This window comes from Mauremys mutica, chromosome 8, assembly GCF_020497125.1.
Source record: "Mauremys mutica isolate MM-2020 ecotype Southern chromosome 8, ASM2049712v1, whole genome shotgun sequence".
Lineage (NCBI taxonomy): Eukaryota > Metazoa > Chordata > Testudines > Geoemydidae > Mauremys > Mauremys mutica.
Genome location: NC_059079.1, coordinates 73,382,130 through 73,407,240, shown reverse-complemented (window position 1 = coordinate 73,407,240; position 25,111 = coordinate 73,382,130). Strand labels below are relative to the sequence as shown.

Below are 25,111 nucleotides of genomic sequence, written 5' to 3'. Positions count from 1 at the left end.
AATACTCATTAGCTGCCACATCCATTTTATTGTTCCTAGGGGTACAAAGGATTTCCATGGCCATTCTGTGAGGACTCTGGCGCAGGAGTTTTCTCCTTCTCTCTAGTCAGAGGACTGCTGCTTTCCCACCATTTGAGTGGATTGATTCATTAAGCCAAAGCCATTAACATTTGCTGGAATGAACTACATCCCAGCAGGTTTATGCATACATTTGAAAGCACTTTTGATTTCACCAGTGGCATTCCCCCTTGCGAAACCCTCGGTGTGAATTAGAACCTGTGTAGAAGAGAGCAAAAATGTTGTTAGACTACAATAATCTCTTATTTCACCAAAGTTGGTTCGTTTTCCCCTTTGATAGTAATTCATGAAACTGTTGCGTATAATCAGACTGAATATTGTAGGTAGAAATGTGACCTGTCTCTTTCCAGATAACAAGCCTCTAAGGTACCTGTTTTGTCTCAGGAAGCATTTCTGGTGGGACAAACTTTCTACTGTCTGAGGGGTTTACATAGCATATTCACACAATTCTGAGCAGAGCAGAAGATCTTTCCATTATCTTCACAGCGCTGACTACTTTCTCTATTTAAGTGACATGAGTGATTCCAGTATACCTCTCACCAGGATTGTCTTGGTGGGAGCCATAATTCTCCCCACCCCCTTTCACCAACCCACCAGTCAGAATGAATCCTTCTTATTGTGAGGTTCATAAATCAAAATGAGTGTCTGGTTACAGCTTCTCAGTCAGTCAACTCCAGTAAAGTCAGGAAACAGTAATCGAAATACAATTAAAGAGTTATGGAAGTGGAAGAAGCACAGGTACAGCAAAAGAAGTGTCTGCCCTTCTTTGATTTATAATGATTGCTGTTCGGAAGGCAGTTTCTGGGCAGATTCTCTATTCCATTCCCAAGGAAATGCAGAAATACTCTTTCTTGGGGAATATCACAAAAGATGTGAGATTGGGTATAATGGAGCTCTGATTCTGCAAAGTCTGCATTGTTTCCTGTGGTAGGACTCAGTATGTTACCCTCAATTTTTAAAACTACCATTTATATGAGAGATTACAGAGGCTACAACAACCCCATATTGACTGGGTACAAGTCACTTCAGGAAGGGATGCAAAGATAAAATTTGTAGACAACATCAATGACTGATTCTTGGAGTAGATAGTCCTGGAACCCACAAAGGGAAAGACAATTCTTGATTTAATCTAAGTGTAGGGCATGATCTGGTCCCAGAGGTGAATACATCTGCACTGCTTGGTAACAGCAACCATCATATAATTATATTTAACATCCTTGTAGGAGGGAAAATAACAAAGAAATGTACCACATTAGTATATAACTTCAAAAGAGGAAGCTAGTTAAACAGAAATGAAAAGGAACCACTGCAAGATTGAAATGTCTGGAAGAAGCATGGAAAATATCTATAAACACTGTAATGGAGGCTCAAATTAAATGTATATCCTTCTCCCCCCCGCACCCAAAAAAAACCCAGAGGACCAACAAAATACCACCATGGTTAAAGATCAGAGAAGAGGAGGCTGTTAGCGACAAAAAAGGCATCCTTTAAAAATTGGAAGTCTAATCCTACTGAGAAAAATAGAAAGGAGCATAAAGTCTGGCAAGTCAAATGTAAAAATATAATTAGTCAGGGCAAAAAAAAAAGTTTGAAGACCAACTAGAAAAAGACACAACTAATAGCAAAAAAAAAAAAATTAAGTCAGAAGCAGGAAGCCTGCCAAACAATCAGTGTGGCCATTGGATGATCAAAGTGCTAAAAGAGCATAAGATAAGGCCACTGTGGAAAAGCTAAGTGAATTATTTGCATTAATCTTCATTGCAGAGGATGAAAAGGAGATTCCCACATCTTCCTTTTTACGTGATACATCTGGGGAACCATCTCAGATTGAGGTGTCAGTATAGGAGGTTTGGGAACAATTTGATTAATTAAATGTTAAGAAATCACCAAGACCAGACCATATTCACCCAAGAAGTCTGAAGGAACTCAAATATGAAATTGCAGAACTACTAACTGTGGTATGTCACTTATCCCTTAAATTACCCCATGTGCCAGGTTACTGGAAGGTAGCTAATGTAAGAACAATTTTTTACATTTTTAAAAAAGGCAGTAGAGGTGATCCCGGCAATTGCAAGCCTAACTTCAGAACCAGACAAATTGGTTAAAACACTAGTAAAGAACAGAATTATCTGACACACAGATGAACATGATATGTTGGGGAAGAGTCAACATGGCTTTTGTAAAGGAAAACCATCTCACCAATTTATTAGAATTCTTGAGGATTTCAACAAGTGTATGGATAAGTGTGATCCAGTTGATATAGTATACTTGGACTTTCAGAAAGCCTTTGTCAAGGTCTCTCACCAAAGACTCTTAAGCAAAGTCACTGTCATGGGGTAAGAGGGAAGGTCCTCTCCTGGATCAGTAACTGGTTAAAAGATAGGAAACAAAGGGTAGGGATAAAAGATAAATTTTCATGGTAGAGATAGTTAAATAGAGGGATCCCCCAAGGATATGTTCTGGGACCAGTGCCATTCAACATATTCATAAATGATCTGGAAAAGGGATAAACAGTAAAATGGCAAAGTTCGCAGACAATATAAAATTACTGGAGATAGTTAAGTCCAGTGCTGACTATGAAGAGTTACAAAGGGATCTCACAAGACTGGGTAACTGGGCAACAAAATGGCAGATAAACATCAATGCTGATAAATGCAAAGTAATGTACATTGAAAAACATAATCCAGATTATAAATACAAAATGATGGGGTGTAAATTAGCTCAAGGAAGAGATCTTGGAATCATGATGGATAGTTCTCTGAAAACATCTGCACAATGTGCAGCAGCAGTCAAAAAAGCTAACACAATGTTAGGAACCATTAGAAAAGGGATCGATAATAAGACAAAAAAATCATAATGTGACCATATAAATCCATAGTATGCCTATGCCTTGAATACTGTGTGGTGTTCTGGTGACCCCATTTCAAAAAAGACATATTAGCGTTGGAAAAGTACAGAAAAAGTCAATAATAATAATATGTGCGGAGAAACTGAAGAAGGATGTGTTATTTATCCCTTCTCATAACACATGAATCAGGAGTCATCCAATGAAATTAATAGACATAAAACAAAGATAAAGAAATATTTCTTCACATAATGCGCAGTCAGCCCATGGAAATTTATGCCAGGGGATGTGATCATAGACTCATAGAATATCAGGATTGGAAGGGACCTCAGAGGTCATCTAGTCCAACCCCCTGCTCAAAGCAGGACCAATCCCCAACTAAATCATCCCAGCCTACTTATACAGCCCAAAATGCCATTAGCCTTTTTGACAACAAGGGCACACCGTTGACACATAGCCAACTACTCATCCACTGTAATCCCTAAATCCTTTTCTGCAGAACTGCTGCCTAGCCATTCGGTGCCTAGTCTGTAGCAGTGCATGGGATTCTTCCATCCTAAGTGCAGGACTCTGCACTTGTTCTTGTTGAACCTCATCAGATTTCTTTTGGCCCAATCCTCTAATTTATCTAGGTCCCTCTGTATCCTATCCCTACCCTCCAGCGTATCTATAACTCCTCATAGTTTTGTGTCATCTGCAAACTTGCTGAGAGTGCAATCCATGCCATCCTCCAGATCATTAATGAAGATATTGATAAAACCAGCCCCAGGACCGACCCTTTGGGCCCTCCTCTTGATTCCGGCTGACAACTAGACGTGAAGCCATTGATCACTACCTATTGAGCCCAATGACCTAGCCAGATTTATATCCACCTTATAGTCCAAAAGTGTGAAGACCAAAAGCATAATTGGGTTAAACAAAGATTTAGATACATTCATGGAGGATATGTCCATCAGTAACTATTATCCAAGCTAGTTAGGGATGCAACTCTGTGCTCTGGGTGTCCATAAACCTCAAACTATGGGACACTGGTAGTACATGAGAGGGAATGGATCACCTGTTAAATTGTCCTGTTCTGTTCATTCCCTCTGAAGCATTTGGCACCTGCCACTGTTTGAAGACCATTGTTATGACCCAGTGTGGCCATTCTTATGTTTTAGTGGATTTACCCCATGGAGTAAATCATATATGATCATACCATTAAACAATGAATTGACAGATAGATAGGTAAACAGATAGATTAGACAGACAAACACTAGTGGCAAAGTTAAAGTTGAATGGACAATTAAAAAAATTAGAGATATTTAAGTATTTTGGTTTGTAATTTTAATTACCTTTTAGCCTCGTTTATTGTGGAATTTATAAATTTTTATATTTAGGAAAGAAAATTTGCTGCTGATCAAGTTTCTTAGGTTCTTATAATTTCTGCAATATACAATTTACAAGACTTTGTTTTCAGAGGCTCACAACCTTTTAAATCTTTCAAAGTTTGTGCTGAAAACTAGAAGGCTTTGCTTCTAACTGAGACTAAAACTTTCTAAAAAGTTGGGGCAAAAACACTTGAGCCACTTTTGAAGGTGAGGAGGGCAAAAAACCCAAACCCTAATATTTCTATTATAAAAAATAATCTCAATGCCCTTTCAAACATCTCTAACACTGAATGAAAAGGTTAGAAAGCTGACTGCCTGCAGGCAGATTGTGTTTAGATAGATTAAATTATTTTATCCTTCTGATTAAAATCAGTTCCATTTGGTAAATTTATAATGGTTTTAAAGTAATAGCTTGTTTATACACAGTACTGTTTGATTGTAAACATTAACACTTTTTAACAACTATGTTCCAATATTTAGACTGCTGAAAATGTTCAAATAACATTAAGGTTAACATTAAGGTAAGCACTGAAGAATCAATAAATGCCTAAGTAAATTAAGATTGCAGCCACAATATTTACTCTCTATTCCTTATTTATAAGCCTTATGAACAGTTTTTATTAGTAGGATCACATACAGTGATATTTGCCAGACTTCTTCCTTTTTCAGATTGTAGGTTGGAAGATGTGCATGATGCTTGGACTTTTCCAGGGACTTAAGCACCAGCCTAATATTGACTATTAGTACTTACTGTTAAGCACATTCAAAGGTACTAGCCACTAGCTTACAAATAAGTAGGTATGTTTCTAGGCCTTGATGATGCAGAACCTGAATAAGGGAGGCTACAGTAAATGAGGAATGGGTCTGAGGCAAAATACTGTTCACAAATCTGTAGTAACTCCACTGAAGTTATTGTGAATTGATGGCCTAGGCCAAAACCATCTAAAGTCAATAGAGACTGAATCGGGCCCCAAATGAAGCAAAGGTCCTGTAGAAACAATAGTATGGGAAAATATAATTACAGACTGTATTGCAGTGCAGATACGTATTGTCAGAACTGAACTAGGAATGCTAACACATTTATGACAGAATGCAAATATACTTTTCTCAAGGTTTTTGAAGGAAAGAAAAATAGAATAAAAGATGGAAATGTTTAAAGAAAAGTAAGATTTGAACTTTGGAATCAGAGGGAAAGAGAGACAAATTTTAAGATGATCTACACAGGATTGTCGATGAATACTGAACGACTTAAAAGGTTTCCTCTTGTTGGCTGCAGCATCAGAGGAAGATATAGGACATATTTATTAATAATTAATTTATTATTTATTTTATTATTGTGGTGGTGATAGTGGTGAAACAGGTGCTGAACTTTTATCAACGTTTTCCTTTATTCAAAATGTTAACTAGCCATTGCTAACAAAAAAGGCAATGATATATACAGTTTAACTGAAAAATCCTTTCCCCCCTTGACAAATCAGCTTTCACTTTCTTTCCTCTCATGATGTCATTCTTTACAATAGCTCTCCTGAGTCTTACAGTGTAAGAAGGAACTGAGTTCCTAATGTAAAACAACAACAAAATATTACATCTCTTTTCTTCATACAGTGCCAAGGGAAAAATGTTTGTTTTCTTTTGTAAATCACCTTCCAAGTCTCATTTGGCCAGTGGATAGTTTTGGTCACTTCAGATGAGTAAACCCCTGCACTGTAGAAAATACAGTACTTTAGAAAATATTGTTCTTTGTCATTTAGGAGAGATTTTCTCTTACTCTCACATTAGTCAATAATCCCATCATTTTATACTTACATATTGATTAAAATATTCAGATTTGCTGATGGGAAAGTGGGGAAAAAATTTCTTCCTCACAGGGCTGCCCACAGCATTTTGGCACCTGAGGCAGGGAGCTCAAATGATGCCTCCATGACTCCTCGCTTGGGACAAAATTTTCAAAGGTCTCAATTCTGCCTTCTTCCTGTTCTACTCCTTTCATAGTACTGCTCTGCTACCTACCCCAATAAAGGAGAACTAACAACTTAAAATGCTTTGTTCAAAAATTTTAAGTAACACTTAACTTTCAAATGCCTGAACAGCAAATGTAACTTTTCTTGTCTGCATAGTAAACACTGGCATTTTTATCTCTTTGAATAATCAAAGTGGTGCTTTCCATGTTAGAAGTATGCACAGAGCAACAAAAGCATTTGGAAAGAGGGTGGTCATCTTATTTGTGCACATATATTCCAGAACAGCCTTTGGAGTTGATCCTGCTGAAATGTATCTTGAAAGGGCTTCCAGTTCATTGCCTAAATCACTAGCATCAATATTGCACATGTCATCATGTGTCAACACTGTCTCTACTGCCATGCATTGCTGGTGTAGGTCGTCTTCAGGTATAGTGATGAGTTTTGGAATATCATACAACATCCCAAATATACTGCTGTGTTCCTCAACAGTTCATCAACTGATTGTATTGCACAATCTAGCACCCGGTTAAGGAATTCAACTTTGAATTGTTGTTGGGGTCTCTTATGGGATTATCCCATGCCTCATAATCAAAATGTCTTCTTCTTTGGTGCTCTTGTATTCTTGAATGGGTGGGAAAATAGCAGCAGAGTGAAGTTCCTTTGCCAACTTCTGTGCACTCTTCAGAAAGTTTTGAAATCCCTCATCTGACCAGTAGGACTGTAGGTATGACTTTACTTTGTCCAGTTGTTCCATTGTTCCAGATATATCAAGGTCAACACCTTGGAGTCTCTTGTTTGCAACATTTATTTCAAACAGTATGTCATGCTACAACACTAAGCCACACAGACATTTGAAGTTATGTATGTTTCTGGTGATTCCATTTCCCTCTGCCACTGTTCTCCCATGAACAGTTCCTGTCATAGCATTATCCTCCATAATGGCAACTGTGGCATCATCTATCTTCCCAATTTGCTGTTTGATAGGCTTTATCACCTCCACTTGACTTTCCCATTGTGTAGCACTCAGTGGTTTCAGTGCCGGAGAGGATGTTCCCAGATGTTGCTTCAAAATTTGCCATTGATGAGTTGATGTAGAGAAAAATACATAGATGCTTTGAATTATATTAAAAAATTCAACAGCCTCATTAGAAGCTGATGCTGCATCACTGACTACCAAGTTCAATGAATCAGAACTGCATGGGACAGAAAAAGCTCGAGGGTTTAACTCTTGGATCTGTGCCTGCACTCCTCTGTTCTTTCCTCTCATGTTGGCACCATTATTGTAGCCCTGACCTCTCATGTCAGCTATCACAATTCCCGTATCTTCCAGCTTTTTAAGAAGCATATTTGTCATACCAAGTCCTGTAGTATCATCAATGTCAATAAATTCTAGAAAATGCTCTCCAACAGTCATCATTGCAGGGACATTTTCACTAGGTTCTGTTGTTCTTACAAAATGCACCATTAAAGTCATTTGTTCCGTATGGCTGATGTCAGGTGTGCAGCTCAGAATAACAGAGTAATATCTTGCTGACTTCAGATCTGCTACAATTTTCTGTTTGACTTTTGTTGCCAATAACTGTATGATCTCATTTTGAATTGTTGTTCCAAGATAGTGGTGTGTGTACATGTCTTGGGTGGTGACTCTTCTTAGATGCTCCTGGAGTACAGCATCAAAATCAGCCATCAGCTCCACAATTTGAAGGAAGTTTCCATTGTTTGGCACATACAGCTGACCTGAAGTGCCACGCAGTGCTAGGTTTTGGGTAGCAAGCATTCTCAAAATGGCAATGAGCTTTTTCAGAACATTTTGCCAGTAAAGAGACTCTGATGCAATCTTGATGCCAATCTTGGCCTTTAGCCTTAGTCTCATCTCAAGCTCTTTCCACCTATGGAATGCTCTCTGGTGATTTGCTGCCTTCTCATGGCACGCCAGATTTCTAGACAGATTTTTCCAGTCCTTTATTCCTGTAGAACCCAATGTGGCTGGAACATTAGACTGGAAGAGTCTGCAACAAAAACAGTATGCAGCATTCTGGGTTTTTGAGTACATAAGTCATGGCCTCTCCACTTTGTCACCATTGGGGATTTCACTCCAGTAATGTGTTGGATGGAAACTTCTATTTTCATTGTCTTTCGGGAACATGAAGTTTTTCACTTGCTGTGGCCCATGCAGTACAAGGAAGTTCTTCAGGCTACTGCTCAAGTGGGTCCACAGTCCTGGATCATCTAGACCAGAGATTGGCAAACTTTGGCATGCGGCCCGCCAGTGGGAGCCATGATCAGCTGAACCTGCGGATGTGGCAGGTAAACAAACCGTCCCAGCCTGGCCCACTAGGGTGCTTACCCTGGTGGGCCGCATGCCAATGGTTGCCGATCCCTGATCTAGACTTAAGAAACTAAACTCAGCAGCAGCTGTTTCTTGCGCCTCCATCACACTCTTCTCTGATCTACACTTTTCTTCAGGAATGTGCATGGTTACATCCATTTGAGATGGAGATATGGTTGCTGCAGTAGCTGCCAGATCACCTGCACTCTGACTAACTGGAAGATCAGGCATCTCCTCACCACTCACATCCTCACTGGGGCTAGAAGGCTCACCATGAACATTTGTCTCTATATATCTCAGGAGAGCTCCTTCCTGCTTAGAAAGAAAAGCTTCCTTTGCTTTTTTCTTTTTCTGAATGCTGCCCCCAGAGGGGCATTTTCTTCTTTCACTCATGGCTGATGTTCTGTGCCAACTATAGTGGCTCTCAACACTCAGTTGAAGGGGACAAATAAGCAGGCTGGTAGCAGGGCCTGAGTGAGGGAAGATATCAGCATCTCTTAAGGGCCTAACTGGCTCCTACTACTTCAGTTGACTGCCTGTTCTCTTCAAGTGGGTTCAGGGAAGCAGCAGGAAACAGGAAGCTCCCTGAGAAGCTGGTGTTAATCAGTCCAGGCTCCTGGGGGTTCTAGAGAGGTACATAAGAGGCTCCTCCTCCTCTCTCTCTCTGTCTGCAACTCCTGCTGCTTTCCGTTGTTCCCTCTCACCTTTTCTCCTGCCTGCCTATGTCTCTTGTGCCCTCCTTCCTCCAGCACAGCACTCCACCATCTCTGTGGATCTAGAGCAGAGAGAATACATATGCACCAGCAGTAGACACAATTTTTTAAACTCTGGGTCCTAGTGGCACCCCTCCACCCCCACCCCAGTGTGGCACCTGAGGCGGTGGCCTCAGTTCACCTCATGGTAAAGCCAGTCCTGCTTCCACATGTAGCAATAACATTTTTATGATATAATGATTCTTTGGAAATGGAGAAGCAAAAAGTCTGCTTTAAGTATTGTGAGTGAATAATTAATGGATTTTAAGAAAAAAATGTTCCCGAGTTTAATTAATTCGATGAAATGTCTAGCTCTGTTTTTGTGGAGTATTCATTAAAAAAATAGAGGGAGGAGCACACCTAAAAGATTAAAACAACTAGGCAAAATAAACTCAGGGAAAACAAGAGGGATATTTATCTGAGCTGGTGCAGTTATTGGTTGAGGCTCCGAGCGTCGCTGTTCACTGATCAGAGAGCGAAATGCAATGGGAGACCCAGACAGCCCATAACCGCTTACACAATGCATAACACAGAGATCAGATTCACGATCAGTCAGAGAGATTCTAAAGATAATTTTGCTAGTGGAATAATCTCTGAAACAGTCTCGACGCAAACATCAGTTGCTGCGGAGACAAAGGACTGGATATAATACCACAATAGTCACATCGGTGACGGGGAATCAGAGTAATACTATTACTAGGGAAGGAAATGGCCGATAAACAAAGACGCCGGGACTGTAGAGAGTTGCTCTGTTGTTTTACGTTGGTTTTCCTTTGGGAGGCAGTTGCTGGGCAGATTCACTATTCGATTCCTGAGGAAATGCAGAAAGGCTTTTTCGTGGGGAACATCGCAAAGGATCTGGGGCTCGATACAAAAAAAATCTCAGACGGTGGAGTCCGAATTATTGCAGAAGGTAGGACGAAATATTTTGCTCTCAATTTGCAGAACGGCTATTTATATCTTAGTGAAAAAGTGGATAGAGAAGAAATATGTGGCCGGATCTCAAAATGTTTGTTACAATTGGAGATTTTTGTTCAGGAACAGGTTAAACTTTATACAGTTGAAATTGAAATCACCGACATTAATGATAACGCGCCAAGCTTCCAAGTAGAGGAATTAGAGTTAAAGATCAGTGAGGTCCAAAGCACTGGGTCGCGCTTTCTTCTGCCAGACGCCCAGGACCCAGATATAGGAAGTAATTCTATTCAGAGCTTCCAATTCAGCAGCAACAGGCATTTCTCCCTGGACATACAAACGGGAGCTGATGGTGCAAAATACGCTGAACTGGTGCTAGAAAAAAATCTAGACAGAGAAGAACAAGCCGTTTACAATCTAGTCCTCACAGCCATTGATGGAGGAGACCCAGTCAGGTCTGGCGCTACGAGAATCCGCGTTATTGTTGAGGATGCAAATGACAATGCGCCAGTTTTCACACAATCTGTTTATAAGGTGAATGTTTTGGAAAACGTGTCTATAGGTTCCCTTTTGGTTACAGTGAATGCCACTGACCTGGATGAAGGAATGAACTCAGAGGTAACATACTCCTTCCGGAAAATATCAGAGAAAGCTTCAGACATATTCCAGCTGGATTCTAAAACCGGGAAAGTGACATTGACGGGGCACTTAGACTTCGAAGAAAGTGATTTATATGAAATAGAGGTTGAAGCCCGCGACGGGAGAGGACTCTCTGCTCGCACAAGAATTTCGTTAGTTCTTATGGATGTAAATGATAACGCTCCGGAAATTACAATCACAACTCTCATCAGCTCGATCCCCGAAGACTCCTCAGAGGGAACTGTGATCGCCTTTTTAAAAGTACGAGACGCAGATTCAAGAGAGAATGGTGACGTCACGTGCTCCATACCAGTCAACCTCCCCTGTCGGTTACAGAAATTATTTGACAATTACTACAGTTTGGTGACAGACAGAGCACTGGACAGGGAGCAGGTCTCGGATTACAATGTAAAGATCACAGCCACAGACAGAGGGACTCCTGCTCTTTCCACAACCACGTTCTTCCTGTTGAAGGTTTTAGACAAAAACGACAATCCGCCTGTCTTCAGCCAGACACTCTACACCTCTTACATCACAGAGAATAATCCTAAAGGGGCTTCCATTTTCACATTAAAGGCAAACGATGCTGATTGGGAAGAGAACGCCAGAGTGACGTATTCTGTTACTGAAGGTCAAATTCAAGGAACTCCGCTCTCCTCCTCCATCTCCATTAACTCCGAGACTGGGGCTCTCTACGCTCTGCGCTCCTTCGATTACGAGCAGTTCCGGGAGATTCGGTTCCAAGTGCAGGCTCAGGATGGGGGTTCCCCACCTCTCAGCAGTAATGTCTCCGTCACTCTCTTTATACTGGATCAGAATGACAACAACCCGCACATCTTACACCCCTCCTTTCCCACCGATGGCTCCACGGGAGTGGAGTTGGCCCCTCGCTCCTCCGAGCCGGGTTACCTGGTCACTAAGGTGGTGGCGGTGGATGCAGACTCCGGGCAGAACGCCTGGCTCTCCTACCAGCTGCTGAAGGCTACAGAGCCGGGGCTCTTCTCTGTGGGACTCCACAGCGGCGAGATCAGGACGGCGCGCTACTTTGTAGACAAAGATGCGCTCAAGCAAAGTCTGGTGGTTTTAGTGAAGGACAACGGGCAGCCTCCTCTCTCTGCCACGGCCACTGTGACGGTGGTGGTGGCTGACAGCATCCCGGAAATCCTCTCCGATTTAAGCAGCCTCTCAGCGCCTGCAGACCCCCAGTCCAACCTCACCTTGTATTTGGTGATCGCTGTGGCTTCCGTTTCCTGCTTGTTCTTTACCTTTATTATAGTGTTAGTGGCCTTGAGGCTCCGCCGGTGGAGAAACTCGCAGCTGTTTGACTCCTCGAGTGTGACGTTCAGTGGAGTTCCCGTCTCGCAGTTTGTGGGGCTCGATGGAGTCAGAGCTTTTCTTCACTCCTACTCACATGAGGTTTCTCTCACCACGGACTCCAGAAAGAGTCAACTGGACTTTCCTAATGTCAGTTGTTCAAATACGCTCACAGATCAGCAGCCTTCTGAGAAATCATGTCCTCTTTTAGTCGAAGAAGTTTCAAATATCAATATTGACGATCAAGTCTCCCTTCAGGTGAGTTTCTTAAACCACAACTTTCTTTTTCATGTGGAAAGGCTTATTTCTTGGTGTGTTTTATATGTAATAGTTGCTGTAGAGCAACAGTTCATCATAGTATCCTGTAAATGAATGAAGTTTTACTTACTACACTATGCAATTATAAATAATTTTCTGATAATTGATTTGTAATGTAAAGGCTACGCCTTTAATTTTTCTGTACAGTATTACTTTTCAAAACTTCAATGAGCACTTACATGCAGTGGGTGAAAACCAATATACTATTATATCTATACTTATTTGACTTCTACTTTATAATATTTTACTTATGGCGGTATCTGGGGTACAACCATCAGCTTGAGAAGTATTTATTTTCATACCAATGTGAATTGTGAAAAGCTCAACTCAAATAATATATAAAAATATTTTCCCAAACTCAGAATAATCTGAAAAAATTTAAATGTCTTCTTACAATAAAATCTGGATTAAACACTGTAATCTTGCCTTTGTGGGTCACAACTGAGAATACCAAATTCAGGACAAACTGCTGAGAAATAGGGAGGACACACCCCAAACTAGTGGTTATTCTCCCATGAGATATACCAAACCAGCAACAAAAGTAAACTTCTGTTCCACCACACTGACTAACAAGAAGTCATAAAAGCAATTTCTTTAGGCATTCCAGTCCTTGTATCACCACCAAAAACACTAGTCTCCCTTGATACGTTCACTAAGATGAACGTATCAAGGGAGACTATGCCAGGCTGGGGAAGACGCTTAAGGAAATCGAGGCTCAGGTGATCTTCACTGGGATTCTGCCTGTTCCTAGAGAAGGTCAATGAAGGTGTGACAAGATTATGGTGATCAACAGATGGCTCAGGCAGTGGTGCTACAAGGAGGACTTTGGGATGCATGGCCACTGGGAAGCATTCATGGACAGAGGACTGTTCTCTCAGGATGGACTTCACCTGAGTAAGGAGGGAAATAGACTTCTAGGATGGAGGCTGGCACGACTGATTAAGAGAGCTTTAAACTAGGAATTGTGGGGAGATGGTTGGGAGATGTCCAGGTAATCTCCACACCGGAATTTAACATTGAGAGGGAAGAAAATGAAGTAAGAGAGGATACAGCCATGGGTATGAGAATGGACATAATGAGGAAGGTTAGTGTAGATACCAGTCTAATTGGTGATACTGGTGGTAGAATGTATGTGCCTAATTGGGTAAAGAATGTCAGTGAAGCCAAATGGCAAAAATTAAGATGTTTGTACACTAATGCGAGGAGCCTAAGTAACAAAATGGAGGAACTAGAGCTACTGGTTCAGGAAGTGAAACGGGATGTTATAGGGATAACAGAAACATGGTGGAATAGTAGTCATGACTGGAGTACAGGTATTGAAGGGTATGTGCTGATTAGAAAAGACAGAAATAAAGGCAAAGGTGGTGGAGTAGCATTGTATATCAATGATGAGGTAGACTGTAAAGAAATAAGAAGGGATAGAATGGATAAGACAGAGTGTCTAGGCAAAAATCACATTGGGAAAGAAAGCTACTAGAGTCTCCCCTGAGATAGTGCTTGGGGTGTGCTACAGACCGCCAGGATCCAATTTGGATATGGATAGAGACCTCTTTAATGTTTTTAATGAAGTAAACACTAATGGGATTGTGTGATCATGGGAGACTTTAACTTCCCAGATATAGACTGGAGGACAAGTGCTAGTAATAATAATAGGGATCAGATTTTCCTGGATGCGATAGCTGATGGATTCCGTCACGAAGTAGTTGAAGAACCAACAAGAGGGGATGCCATTTTAGATTTGGTTTTGGTGAGTAGTGAGGACCTCATAGAAGAAATGGTTATAGGAGACAACCTTCGTTCAAGTGATCATGAGTTAATTCAGTTCAAACTAGATGGAAGGATAAACAAAAATAGATCCAGGACTAGGGTTTTTTATTTCAAAAGGGCTAACTTTAAAGAATTAAGGAAATTAGTTAGGCAAATGGATTGGACTGAAGAATTTGTGGATCTAATGGCAGAGGAGGCCTGGAATTACCTCAAATCAAAGTTGCAGAAACTATCAGAAGCCTACATCCCAAGAAAGGGGGAAAAAATCATAGGCAGGAGTTGTAGACCAAGCTGGATGAGCAAGCATCTCAAAGAGGTGATTAAGAAAAAGCAGAAAGCCTACAAGGAGTGGAAGATGGGAGGGATTAACAAGGAAAGCTACCTTATTGAGGTCAGATCATGTAGGGATAAAGTGAGAAAGGCCAAAAGCCATGTAGAGTTGGACCTTGCAAAGGGAATTAAAAGCAATAATAAAAGGTTCTATAGCCATATAAGAGGAAAACAAAGAAAGAAGAAGTGAGACCACTAAACACTGAGGATGGAGTGGAGGTTAAGAATAATCTAGGCATGGCCCAATATCTAAACAAATAATTTTCCTCAGTCTTTAATGAGGCTAATGAGGAGCTTAGGGATAATGGTAGTATCACAAATGGGAATGAGGATATGGAGGTAGATATTACCATATCCGAAGTAGAAGCCAAACTCGAACAGCTTAATGGGACTAAATTGGGGGGCCCAGATGATCTTCATCCAATAATATTAAAGGAACTGGCACATGAAATTGCAAGCCCATTAGCAAGAATTTTTAATTAATCAGTAAACTCAGGGGTTGTACCGTACAACTGGAGAATTGCTAACATAGTTCCTATTTTTAAGAAAGGAAAAAAAGTGATCTGAGTAACTATAGGCCAGTTAGTTTGACATCTGTAGTATGCAAGGTCTTGGAAAAAAAATTGAAGGAGAAAGTAGTTAAGGACATTGAGGTCAATGGTAATTGGGACAAATTACAACATGTTTTTACAAAAGGTACATCATGCCAAACCAACCTGATCTCCTTCTTTGAGAAGGTAACAGATTTTTTAGACAAAGGAAACACAGTGGATCTAATTTACCTTGATTTCAGTAAGGCATTTAATATGGTTCCAGATGGGGAATTATTAGCTAAATTGGAAAAGATGGGGATCAATATGAAAATTGAAAGGTGGATAAGGAACTGGTTAAAGGGGAGACTACAATGGGTCATACTGAAAGGTGAATTGTCAGGTTGGAAGGAGGTTACTAGTGGAGTTCCTCAGAGATTGGTTTTGGGGCCAATCTTATTTAATCTTTTTATTACTGACCTTGGCACAAAAAGTGGGAATGTGCTAATAAAGTTTGCAGATGACACAAAGCTGGGAGGTATTGCTAATACAGAGAAGGACCAGGATATCATACAAGAAGATCTGGATGACCTTGTAAACTGGAGTAATAGTAATAGGATGAAATTTAATAGTGAAAAGTGCAAGGTCATGCATTTATATATTTATATTTATATTTAATATATATATATTTATATTTATATTTAAAAGTGCAAGGTCATGTCCCCAATTTATAACCAAAATAACAAGAATTTTGGTTATAAATTGGGGACACATCAGTTGGAAGTAACAGAGGAGGAGAAGGACCTTGGAGTATTGGTTGATCACAGGATGACTATGAGCCGCCAATGTGATATGGCCGATAAAAAAGCTAATGCGGTCTTGGGATGCATCAGGTGAGGTATTTCCAGTAAAGATAAGGCGGTATTAGTACCATTATAAAAGGCACTGGTGAGACCTCATCTGGAATATTGTGTGCAGTTTTGGTCTCCCATGTTTAAGAAGGATGCATTCAAACTGGAACAGGTACAGAGAAGGGTTACTAGGATGATCTGAGGAATGGAAAACCTGTCTTATGAAAGGAGATTCAAAGAGCTTGGTTTGTTTAGCCTAACCAAAAGAAGGCTGAGGGGAGATATGATTGCTCTTTATAAATATATCAGAGGGATAAATATCAGGGAGGGAGAGGAATTACTTAAACTTAGTACCAATGTGGACACAAGAACAAATGGATATAAACTGGACATTAGGAAGTTTAGACTTGAAATTAGATGAAAGTTTCTAACCATTAGAGGAGTGAAGTTCTGGAACAGCCTTCCAAGGGGAGTAGTGGGGGCAAAAGACATATCTGTCTTCAAGACTAAGCTTGATAAGTTTATGGAGGGGATGGGATAGCCTAATTTTGGCAATTAATTGATCTTTGATTATTAGCAGGTAAATATGCCCAATGGTCTGTGATGGGAAGTTAGATGGGGTGGGATCTGAATTACTACAGAGAATTCTTTCCTGGGTTCTGGCTGGTGAGTCTTGCCCACATGCTTAGGGTTTAACTGATATTTGGGGTCGGGAAGGAATTTTCCTCCAGGTCAGATTGGCAGAGGCCCTGGAGGTTTTTCGCCTTCCTCTGCAGCATGGGGCACGGGTCACTTGCTGGAGGATTCTCTGCATCTTGAAATCTTTAAACCATGATTTGAAGACTTCAATAACTCAGGCATAGGTTAGGGGTTTGTTACAGGAGTGAGTGGGTGAGATTCTGTGGCCTACATTGTGCAGGAGGTCAGACTAGATGATCATAATGGTCCCTTCTGACCTTAAAGTCTATGAGTCTATGAGTGGTTCTTTAAAACCAGTTTCATCAAGCAAAGGGTTCTTCTGATCCCAAAGGACCAGCCACACACCCAGGTCAATATACAACTCAGATATTACCCAAAAATCATGCTGTTGCCAATCCTTTAGTATCTAAAATCTAAAGGTTTATTTATAAAAAGAAAGATTAGAGTTAAAGCTAAATTTAAAATTAGATATTAGATGAAATTTACATTTGCCTTTAGGAATAACTCCATCTAGAGAGCAGTCATAATCCAAGCAGAAGATGACGAAGGGATGGATAATTGTGAGGTCTGTGTCGGAAACAAACATGCCTCACTTCTTTTCCATACAGACATGGCAGGAAAGAAATTTTCTTGGCCTCCTCTAATAACCTTAGTGTCTGATGATCCCTTCGAGATGATCTCCGAACTGCCAAATGTATTAACAAATCTGGGGTTAAGTATATACACGTAAAATTCTTAGTAATAGTTAGTTATCAAACCGCTTGGGTGAGAGTTTCTGCTAACTTTCTTTTCATAAGCAAATGAGAAAAAGAGGTTCCTCCCCTTGTGTTTAAATGAAGGAGTGAAGTATCTATTGATACAGTTAGGTGAATTTTCCAGTAACAGTTAATAAGTTATAACGTAACACTCCTGATCTTCACTATATGTTCTCTTATCTCCAAGTAATAATAAGATAATTTTGTATTTATCTCTATATCTATTGGAAAGGGGCGGGGGAGGGGCTAAAGGGCTCCTTGTGAGAACACCATGACATGCATTCTAAGGATGCCAACTGAATTTTAAACATTTCTTTCTAAAATTAGTTTCCGGTGGATTATGCCTTAGTTTTTAACTGACTGCCACTTCCGATGTATGATTTCATTTTAATTATGTTTAAAGTTGTGCTTTTCTCTGAGATAGAGTGATCTGCTTGCCTTAGACAATAGTTTAAGTTATTTAAAATTAATGTCATAGTTCCATATTAAAGCCAGGAATTAAGTTCTGAGTAAGGGTTTGGTTATAGTAATGAAGAGTATTAATGTATCTTTATTAGCTATAATGTTTGGAGTCTATTTTCTTCGATATCCAGAAACAGTTTATCTTGCCTCCAAGAAAATATTTAATAGGCATATACAAGATCTCAAAGAAATATGGGTAATGGGGTCTTATTCCCGAATGGGAACTTGTTGGAATATTCAGAAAGCGATGGCATTTGTTTTCAGAAGCTCCGTTTTTCTACGCTGACTCGAACTGTCCAGTTATACCCCAAATGAAAATACGATGAGTAAATTTATCGGTATAAATTTGCTTGCATTTCGAGCACTGTTGTATCGGTTGGTTTGACAAAGACTTTTTTTGTTTTAAGTAGTTCTTTACATTATTTTACCTTTATTACATTATTTACATTTATTCAAATAAATTGGGGGTCAGAGTTAGTCTCTATTCAGCGCCATATAGTTGCATTATCGAGATCCGCCTAGCTGCAGATCTCCGGCTGAGACGCAGAGTGTCGCTGTTGTCCAATGAGGGAGCGGCAGCTGGGGCTCCATTGCAGATTCCGGCAGTCTCGCAGTCAGCCTGTGCAGAGCGGAGAGGAAACATAGCAGAGACATATCCACACAGACTTGCTGAAAACATCAGTCTCTGACAGGCGTTTCCATGAAATATTGAGAAGAGAAGCAATTTTATTTATTCAACCTTATCGCAGAAGGTTTCAATTTAGTTGGAATCTAAAACTCCCAGTCCGTTCGGAATGGACGAGGAGAACAATGCAGTGAAATTAAGAGGGACATGGATAAAAACAAGAGACAGAACCAGGGGTCGGAGATACGAATGGCAAGTACTGTATTTTTACTTCTTATTCTCGTTGTTCTGCCCGACGCTCTCTGAGCAGCTTCGCTATGCGATTCCTGAGGAAATGGCCAAAGGTTCCCTTGTGGGGAACCTCGCCAAGGATTTGGGGATGAATGTCAGTGGACTGTCATCCCGGAGCCTCCGTATTGTCTCTAGTTCAAAAAGGCAGTATTTCGTCATTGGTGCAGAAACTGGAAACCTAAATGTAAATGACAGAATAGACCGGGAAGAAATATGTGGAAAATCTCCCCTTTGTGTTCTAAATCTCGAAACGGTAATTGAAAACCCTTTCAGCGTTTTTCATGTGATTGTAGAAATCCAAGATATTAACGATAATCCGCCGTATTTCACCAGAAGCAATGTTGATTTTAAAATAAGTGAGTCCGCGCTACCCGGGGCTCGGTTTCCATTAGAAATGGCTCAAGATCCCGATGTTGGGATCAACACAGTACAGAATTACCAGCTCAGCCAGAATCAGTACTTTGCCTTGTCAGTGAAGGAGAGCACAAATGGCAATAAATACGCAGAATTAGTTCTGGGTAAGCATTTGGATCGGGAGAAGCAAAGTTCCCATCACTTGATGTTTACGGCTGTGGATGGGGGGGACCCAGTCAGAACTGGGACTGTTCAGATAAAGATTAATGTTACTGACGCCAATGACAATCCTCCCGTATTTACTGAAGAGATCTACAAAGTCAGCCTGAGTGAAAATCTACCACGGGGCTTCTTAGTGCTTCAGGTGAAAGCCACTGATAAAGATGAAGGGTTACATGCAAAGATTGTCTACTCTTTTAGCAACATGCCCGACAGTATATCCAAACTATTCAAGATGGATCCTGATAACGGAGAAGTTATAACTAAATGGAATCTGGATTATGAAATGGCAAACAACTTCTTATTGGATGTGGAAGCGACCGACGGCGGAGGTCTGACTGCTCACTGTAAACTTCAAATAGAAATTATTGACGAGAATGACAATGCCCCAGAGATAACGCTGACATCTGTGTCCAGTATAGCCCCCGAAGACTCTTTGGCGGGGACAGTGATAGCTTTGATCAATGTCATTGATAAAGATTCTGCTGAAAACGGAAAGGTAATTTGTCATTTAGAAGAAAAATTGCCTTTTAAAATAATATCCTCTTCTAATAACTACTACAAACTCGTCACAGACAGCACCCTGGACAGGGAAAGGACCCCGGAGTACAATATCACAATCACCGCCACAGACAAAGGCTCTCCCCCCCTCTCCACCCAGAAAACCATCCTATTGCAGATCGCGGATATCAATGACAACGCCCCGGTCTTTGAGAAACCTTCCTACACCGCCTATGTGCCAGAGAACAATCCCTCGGGGGCCTCTATTTTCAGTGTAAAAGCCTCAGACCGGGATCTGGACCGGAACGCTCGAGTCACTTACTCCATCCTGAGCAGCAACCTCGAGGAGGTGCCTCGCTCCTCCTACATCTCCATTAACTCCCACACCGGAGCTATCTATGCCCAGCGCTCCTTCGACTACGAGCAGTTCCGGGAGTTGGAAGTGCAAGTGCAGGCCCAAGACGGCGGGACCCCGCCTCTCAGCAGCAATGTCACCGTCAGGGTGTTTATTCTGGATCAGAATGATAATGCCCCTCGCATCCTGTACCCTTCCCTGGCAGCCGATGGCTCCGCCTTGTTCGAGATGGTCCCTCGCTCGGCCGAGGCAGGTTATCTGGTGAGTAAGGTGGTGGCGGTGGATGCTGACTCAGGACACAATGCCTGGCTCTCCTACCATCTGCTCCAGGCCACGGAACCGACGCTCTTCGGCACGGGGCTGCACACCGGGGAGATCCGGACAGTCCGCGCCTTTGCGGACAGAGATGCTGTGAAGCACAGGCTGGTCACCCTGGTGAAGGACAACGGGCAGCCGCCTCTCTCCGCCACAGTGACACTCAACCTGGTGTTTGCCGAGAACTTTCAAGAGGCTCTTCCGGAAATGAGCGACCAATCGGGTGACTTGGCACCTCAGTCTGATTTACAGTTTTACTTGGTGTTGGCTTTAGCCTCGATCTTATTTTTGTTCCTCCTGACAGTGACACTGGCCATTGTGATGAAATTGCAAAGGTCAGGAAAAGCCACTGTTCTTCGATGTTTGAATTCTGACATTTATTCCAAGGACCATCCCAGTTATCCACCGAACTACTGCGATGGGACTTTACCTTATTCCTATAATCTCTGTTTAGCCACAACTACCAGTGATAATGGCCTTAATTTCTTGAAAACCGATGGTCAGAATGATACACCAGGGAATATTCTTTGCAGTAATAACTCTGGAATGTTGTATCTGAGCAGCAACCATAACGAACCAAACTCTCAATCCGAAACTCTACCGAAGGTGAGCGAATGAACTGATCCGTTATTGTTCTTAATATTTGCCATGTCTCGGTATTTTTAAAGGAAACCTGATTATTGATTATCTTAATTAAAATGTTTAGTATCTAAAAGATTGTGTGTTAATCCCAAAGAAGTATTTTTCGTTTTGTGTTTTTGATTTATGTTGACGTAGCATTTAGTTGGAGATAGTGAATTTTTGAGAAGTGTATTTTGATATGATTGTGATATTGGCATGCCAAGTTCCAGCTCATGCTAAGGTTCCATGTTTTAACTGAGACCTGACAGATACAGAGCTGGAATCTGTGTAGCTCACTTGTGGGTTAATATTGATAAAGTAGGTATTAGAATTAAAAGAAAGTGTTTAGACTGTATTGACTGCTTGTGAGTTGTTATCTGCATTAATCTTACTTGTTATATCTATGTTCCATATTATACGGTAATATTTGAGCCGTTGTATTGTGAGCCTCTGTGACGATATGAATTGCCACGTGGAAGAGGGACATCAGTTAGTGTGAAGACAGTCTCTTGTACTGTAATTATGCCCATCTTTAAAGAGGAGACCCATGAATATCAGACATTCTAAGGGGTCATTTATTCTAAGGGGTCATTTTAATGAGCTCTATTACTGTGTGAAACCACCACCTTTTGGATTTACATGTTCCTATTTATTCTTTAATTAGTACTTTTTTTAAGTATCAGAGGGGTAGCCGTGTTAGTCTGGATCTGTAAAAGCAGCAAAGAGTCCTGTGGCACCTTATAGACTAACAGACGTATTGGAGCATGAGCTTTCGTGGGTGAATACCCACTTCATCGGATGCATGTAGTGGAAATTTCCAGGAGCAGGTATATATATGCAAGTAAGAAGCAGGCTAGAGATAACGAGGTTAGTTCAATTGGGGAGGATGAGGCCCTCTTCTAGCAGCTGAGGTGTGAAAACCAAGGGAGGAGAAACTGGTTCTGTAGTTGGCAAGCCATTCACAGTCTTTGTTCAATCCTGAGCTGATGGTGTCAATTTTTTTAATGTTTTTTTAAGTTTAAGCTAAAGTGTTTTATCCTTTTTAGAGAAAAATAGATCTTTAAAAAATGTACTTTTGGCCTTTAGACAATTGTTGTGTCCTTTATTTGTTAGTATCCTAGTATCTCAGCAAGAGGTGCCATAATATAGAAATGTGCTGTGGCTTTAAGTTGTTTAGCGGATATCTGTTTTGGTCTAAAGGTTTATTACTTAACACATTTGCAGTGGTATTTGTTGCACAATAGCAGATGATTATTCATGATGTACCAGTGTTCCAGTGGCTCTGCACATGTACACACATAACCTGATATTCACTTTCAGTGTTCCCCAGCAGCATTTGATTAGCATGGAATATCATTTTATCTGTATTTACATGAGGAATACTATCTATAAAGTTGTTCATTAATTGTAGCAGGTGCTTCATTCCATGGTAAGTGATGTTACATATGGAACTGGCATGTTTGTGGATGAGGTGTTCCTCGTTCCATATCATATGTAAATATGATTATGGAGTAAAACTTGGCTCCAGAAGAGCCCTAGCTCATTCTATTTGATCTGTCTTTTTGCAGTTTTTGTGATATGGACAGTGCATTAAATGAGATAAAATATTTATAAGACCATTCCCTCAATTATGTCACAGTATTTTCTGGGCAGCGCATTCAACTTCTCCCTCAGAAATAGCTCTAATTTCTTTGTTCTCTCATAAAAAAGAAAATTCAAAAATCTGTTTTGTCATACAAAATAATATATTAAAAATAAATTAGGTTGCCAAGTGACATGTTTTATAGTGTGGAAATGTCAAAGTTAAGGTTGTCAATGCAACCCTGTTGTGAATATATAGTATGGTACAGCATTTTATTTCATGGTCATATGCTACTTTTTATTAAGAGACTATGCCTCAGTCAGAACCTGTAAATTGAACAGTGAATTAGTCAGTGTTCTGCAGTGAACTAAGCAAGGACTCACTGAGTGCAGAAGTTGAACAATGTGCAATGAAGGTGGCAATGATCTGGTGGGATCATGCAGGAACAGGGAGACCTCCTGATTCATACTGAGAAAGTAGGGCAATCAGCTAGTTATCTTAGGTGTCTGTACCCAAACTCAAGAAGCCTGGTAAACAAGCAGGAAGAATTGGAAATCCTGGCACAGTCAAGGAACTATGTGATTGGAATAACAGAGACTTGGTGGGGTAACTCATATAACTGGAGCACTATCATGGATAGGTATAAACTGTTCAGAAAGGACAGGCTGGGGAGAAAAGGTGGAGGAGTTGGATTGTATGTAAGAGAGCAGTATGATTGCTCAGAGCTCCAGTATGAAACTGGAGAAAAGCCTGTTTAGAGTCTTTGGGTCAAATTTAGAGGTGAGAACAACAAGGGTGGTGTCGTGGTGGGCGTCTGCAATAGATCACCAGACCAGGAGGGTGAGGTAGACGAGGCTTTTTTTGGACAACAGAATTTTCCAGATCACAGGCCCTGGTTCTCATGGGAGACTACCATCACCCTGACATCTGCTAGGAGAGCAATATTGCAGTACACAGACAATCCAGAAAGTTTTTGGAGAGTGTTGGGGACAACTTCCTGGTGCAAGTGCTGGAGGAACCAACTAGGGGCCATGCTCCTCTTGATCTGCTGCTCACAAATAGGGAAGAATTGGTAGGGGAAGTAGAAGTTGGTGTCAACCTGGGTAGCAGTGACCATGAGATGGTCAAGATCAGGATCATGACAAAAGGAAGAAAGGCAAGCAGCAGAATACAGACTCTGGACTTCAGAAAAGCAGACTTTGACTTCCTCAGGGAACTAATGGGCAGGATCCCTGGGAGGCTAATATGAGAGGGAAAGGAGTGCAGGAGGGCTGGCAGTATTTTAAAGAAGCCTTATTGAGGGCACAGGAACAAACCATCCCAATATGCAGAAAGAATAGCAAATATGGCAGGTGATCAGCTTGGCTTAATCATGAAATCTCTGGTGAGCTTAAACAAAAAAAGAAAGCTTATAAGAAGTGGAAACTTGGACAGATGACTAGGGAGGAGTATAAAAATATTGCTCAAGCATGTAGAGATGTAATCAGGAAGGCAAAATTGGAGTTGCAGCTAGCAAGGAATGTGAAGGGTAACAAGAAGGGCTTCTACAAGTATGTTAGCAACAAGAAGGTGGTCAGGGAAAGTGTGGGATCCTTACTGAATGGGGGAGGCAACCTAGGGATAAATGATGTGGAAAAAGCTGAAGTACTCAATGCTTTTTTTGCCTCGGTCTTCACAGACAAGGTCAGCTCCCAGACTGCTGCACTGGGCATCACAATATGGGGAGGAGGTGAGTAGTCCACAGTTGTGAAAGAACAAGTTAAGGACTATTTAGAAAAACTGGACATGCACAAATCCATGGGGCCAGATGGAATGCATCCAAGGATGCTGAGGGAGTTGGCTCATGTGATTGCTGAGCTATTGGCCATTACCTTTGAAAACTCATGGCTAATGGGGGAGGTCTCAGACGATTGGAAAAAGGCAAATATAGTGACCATCTTTAAAAAAGGAAAGAAGGAGAATCTGGGGAACTACAGACTGGTCAGTCTCACTTCTGTCTCCAGAAAAATCATGGAGCAGGTCCTCAAGGAATCCATTCTGAAGCATTTGGAGGAGAGGAAGGTGATCAAGAACAGTCAACATAGATTCACCAAGGGCAAGTCATGCCTGACTAACCTGATTGCCTTCTATGATGAGATAACTGGCTCTATGGGTATGGGGAAAGTGGTGGACATGATATATCTAGACTTTATTAGAGCTTTTGATACAGTCTCCCAGAGTATTCTTGCCAGCAAGTTAAAGAAGTGTGGATTGGATGAATGGACTATGAAGTGGATAGAAATCTGGCTAGATGTTGGGCTCAACAGGTAGTGATCAATGGCTCCGTGTCTAGC

At 41.0% G+C, this 25,111-nt stretch overlaps 2 protein-coding genes across 8 annotated transcripts in view; both read left to right on the top strand.

Annotated features, from left to right (window-relative positions):
* The window catches only part of LOC123376084 (protocadherin gamma-A4-like), a 360,280-nt gene that overhangs the window by 65,499 nt on the left and 269,670 nt on the right, over positions 1–25,111 (top strand). The window contains exon 1 of one of the 7 annotated variants that reach the window (XM_045027785.1): positions 10,005–12,461. The exons of the other annotated variants lie outside the window; for them this stretch is intronic. Within the exon in view, the coding sequence (XP_044883720.1) occupies positions 10,044–12,461 (2,418 nt within the window). The 5' untranslated portion in view covers positions 10,005–10,043. Of the gene's footprint in view, positions 1–10,004; positions 12,462–25,111 lie in introns of those variants that run through there. 7 annotated transcript variants of the gene reach the window in all.
* Positions 18,800–21,193, top strand: LOC123375753 (protocadherin gamma-B1-like). Its single transcript, XM_045026989.1, has one exon. It carries the CDS (start codon positions 18,875–18,877, stop codon positions 21,191–21,193), a length of 2,319 nt encoding a protein of 772 aa, XP_044882924.1. The 5' UTR covers positions 18,800–18,874.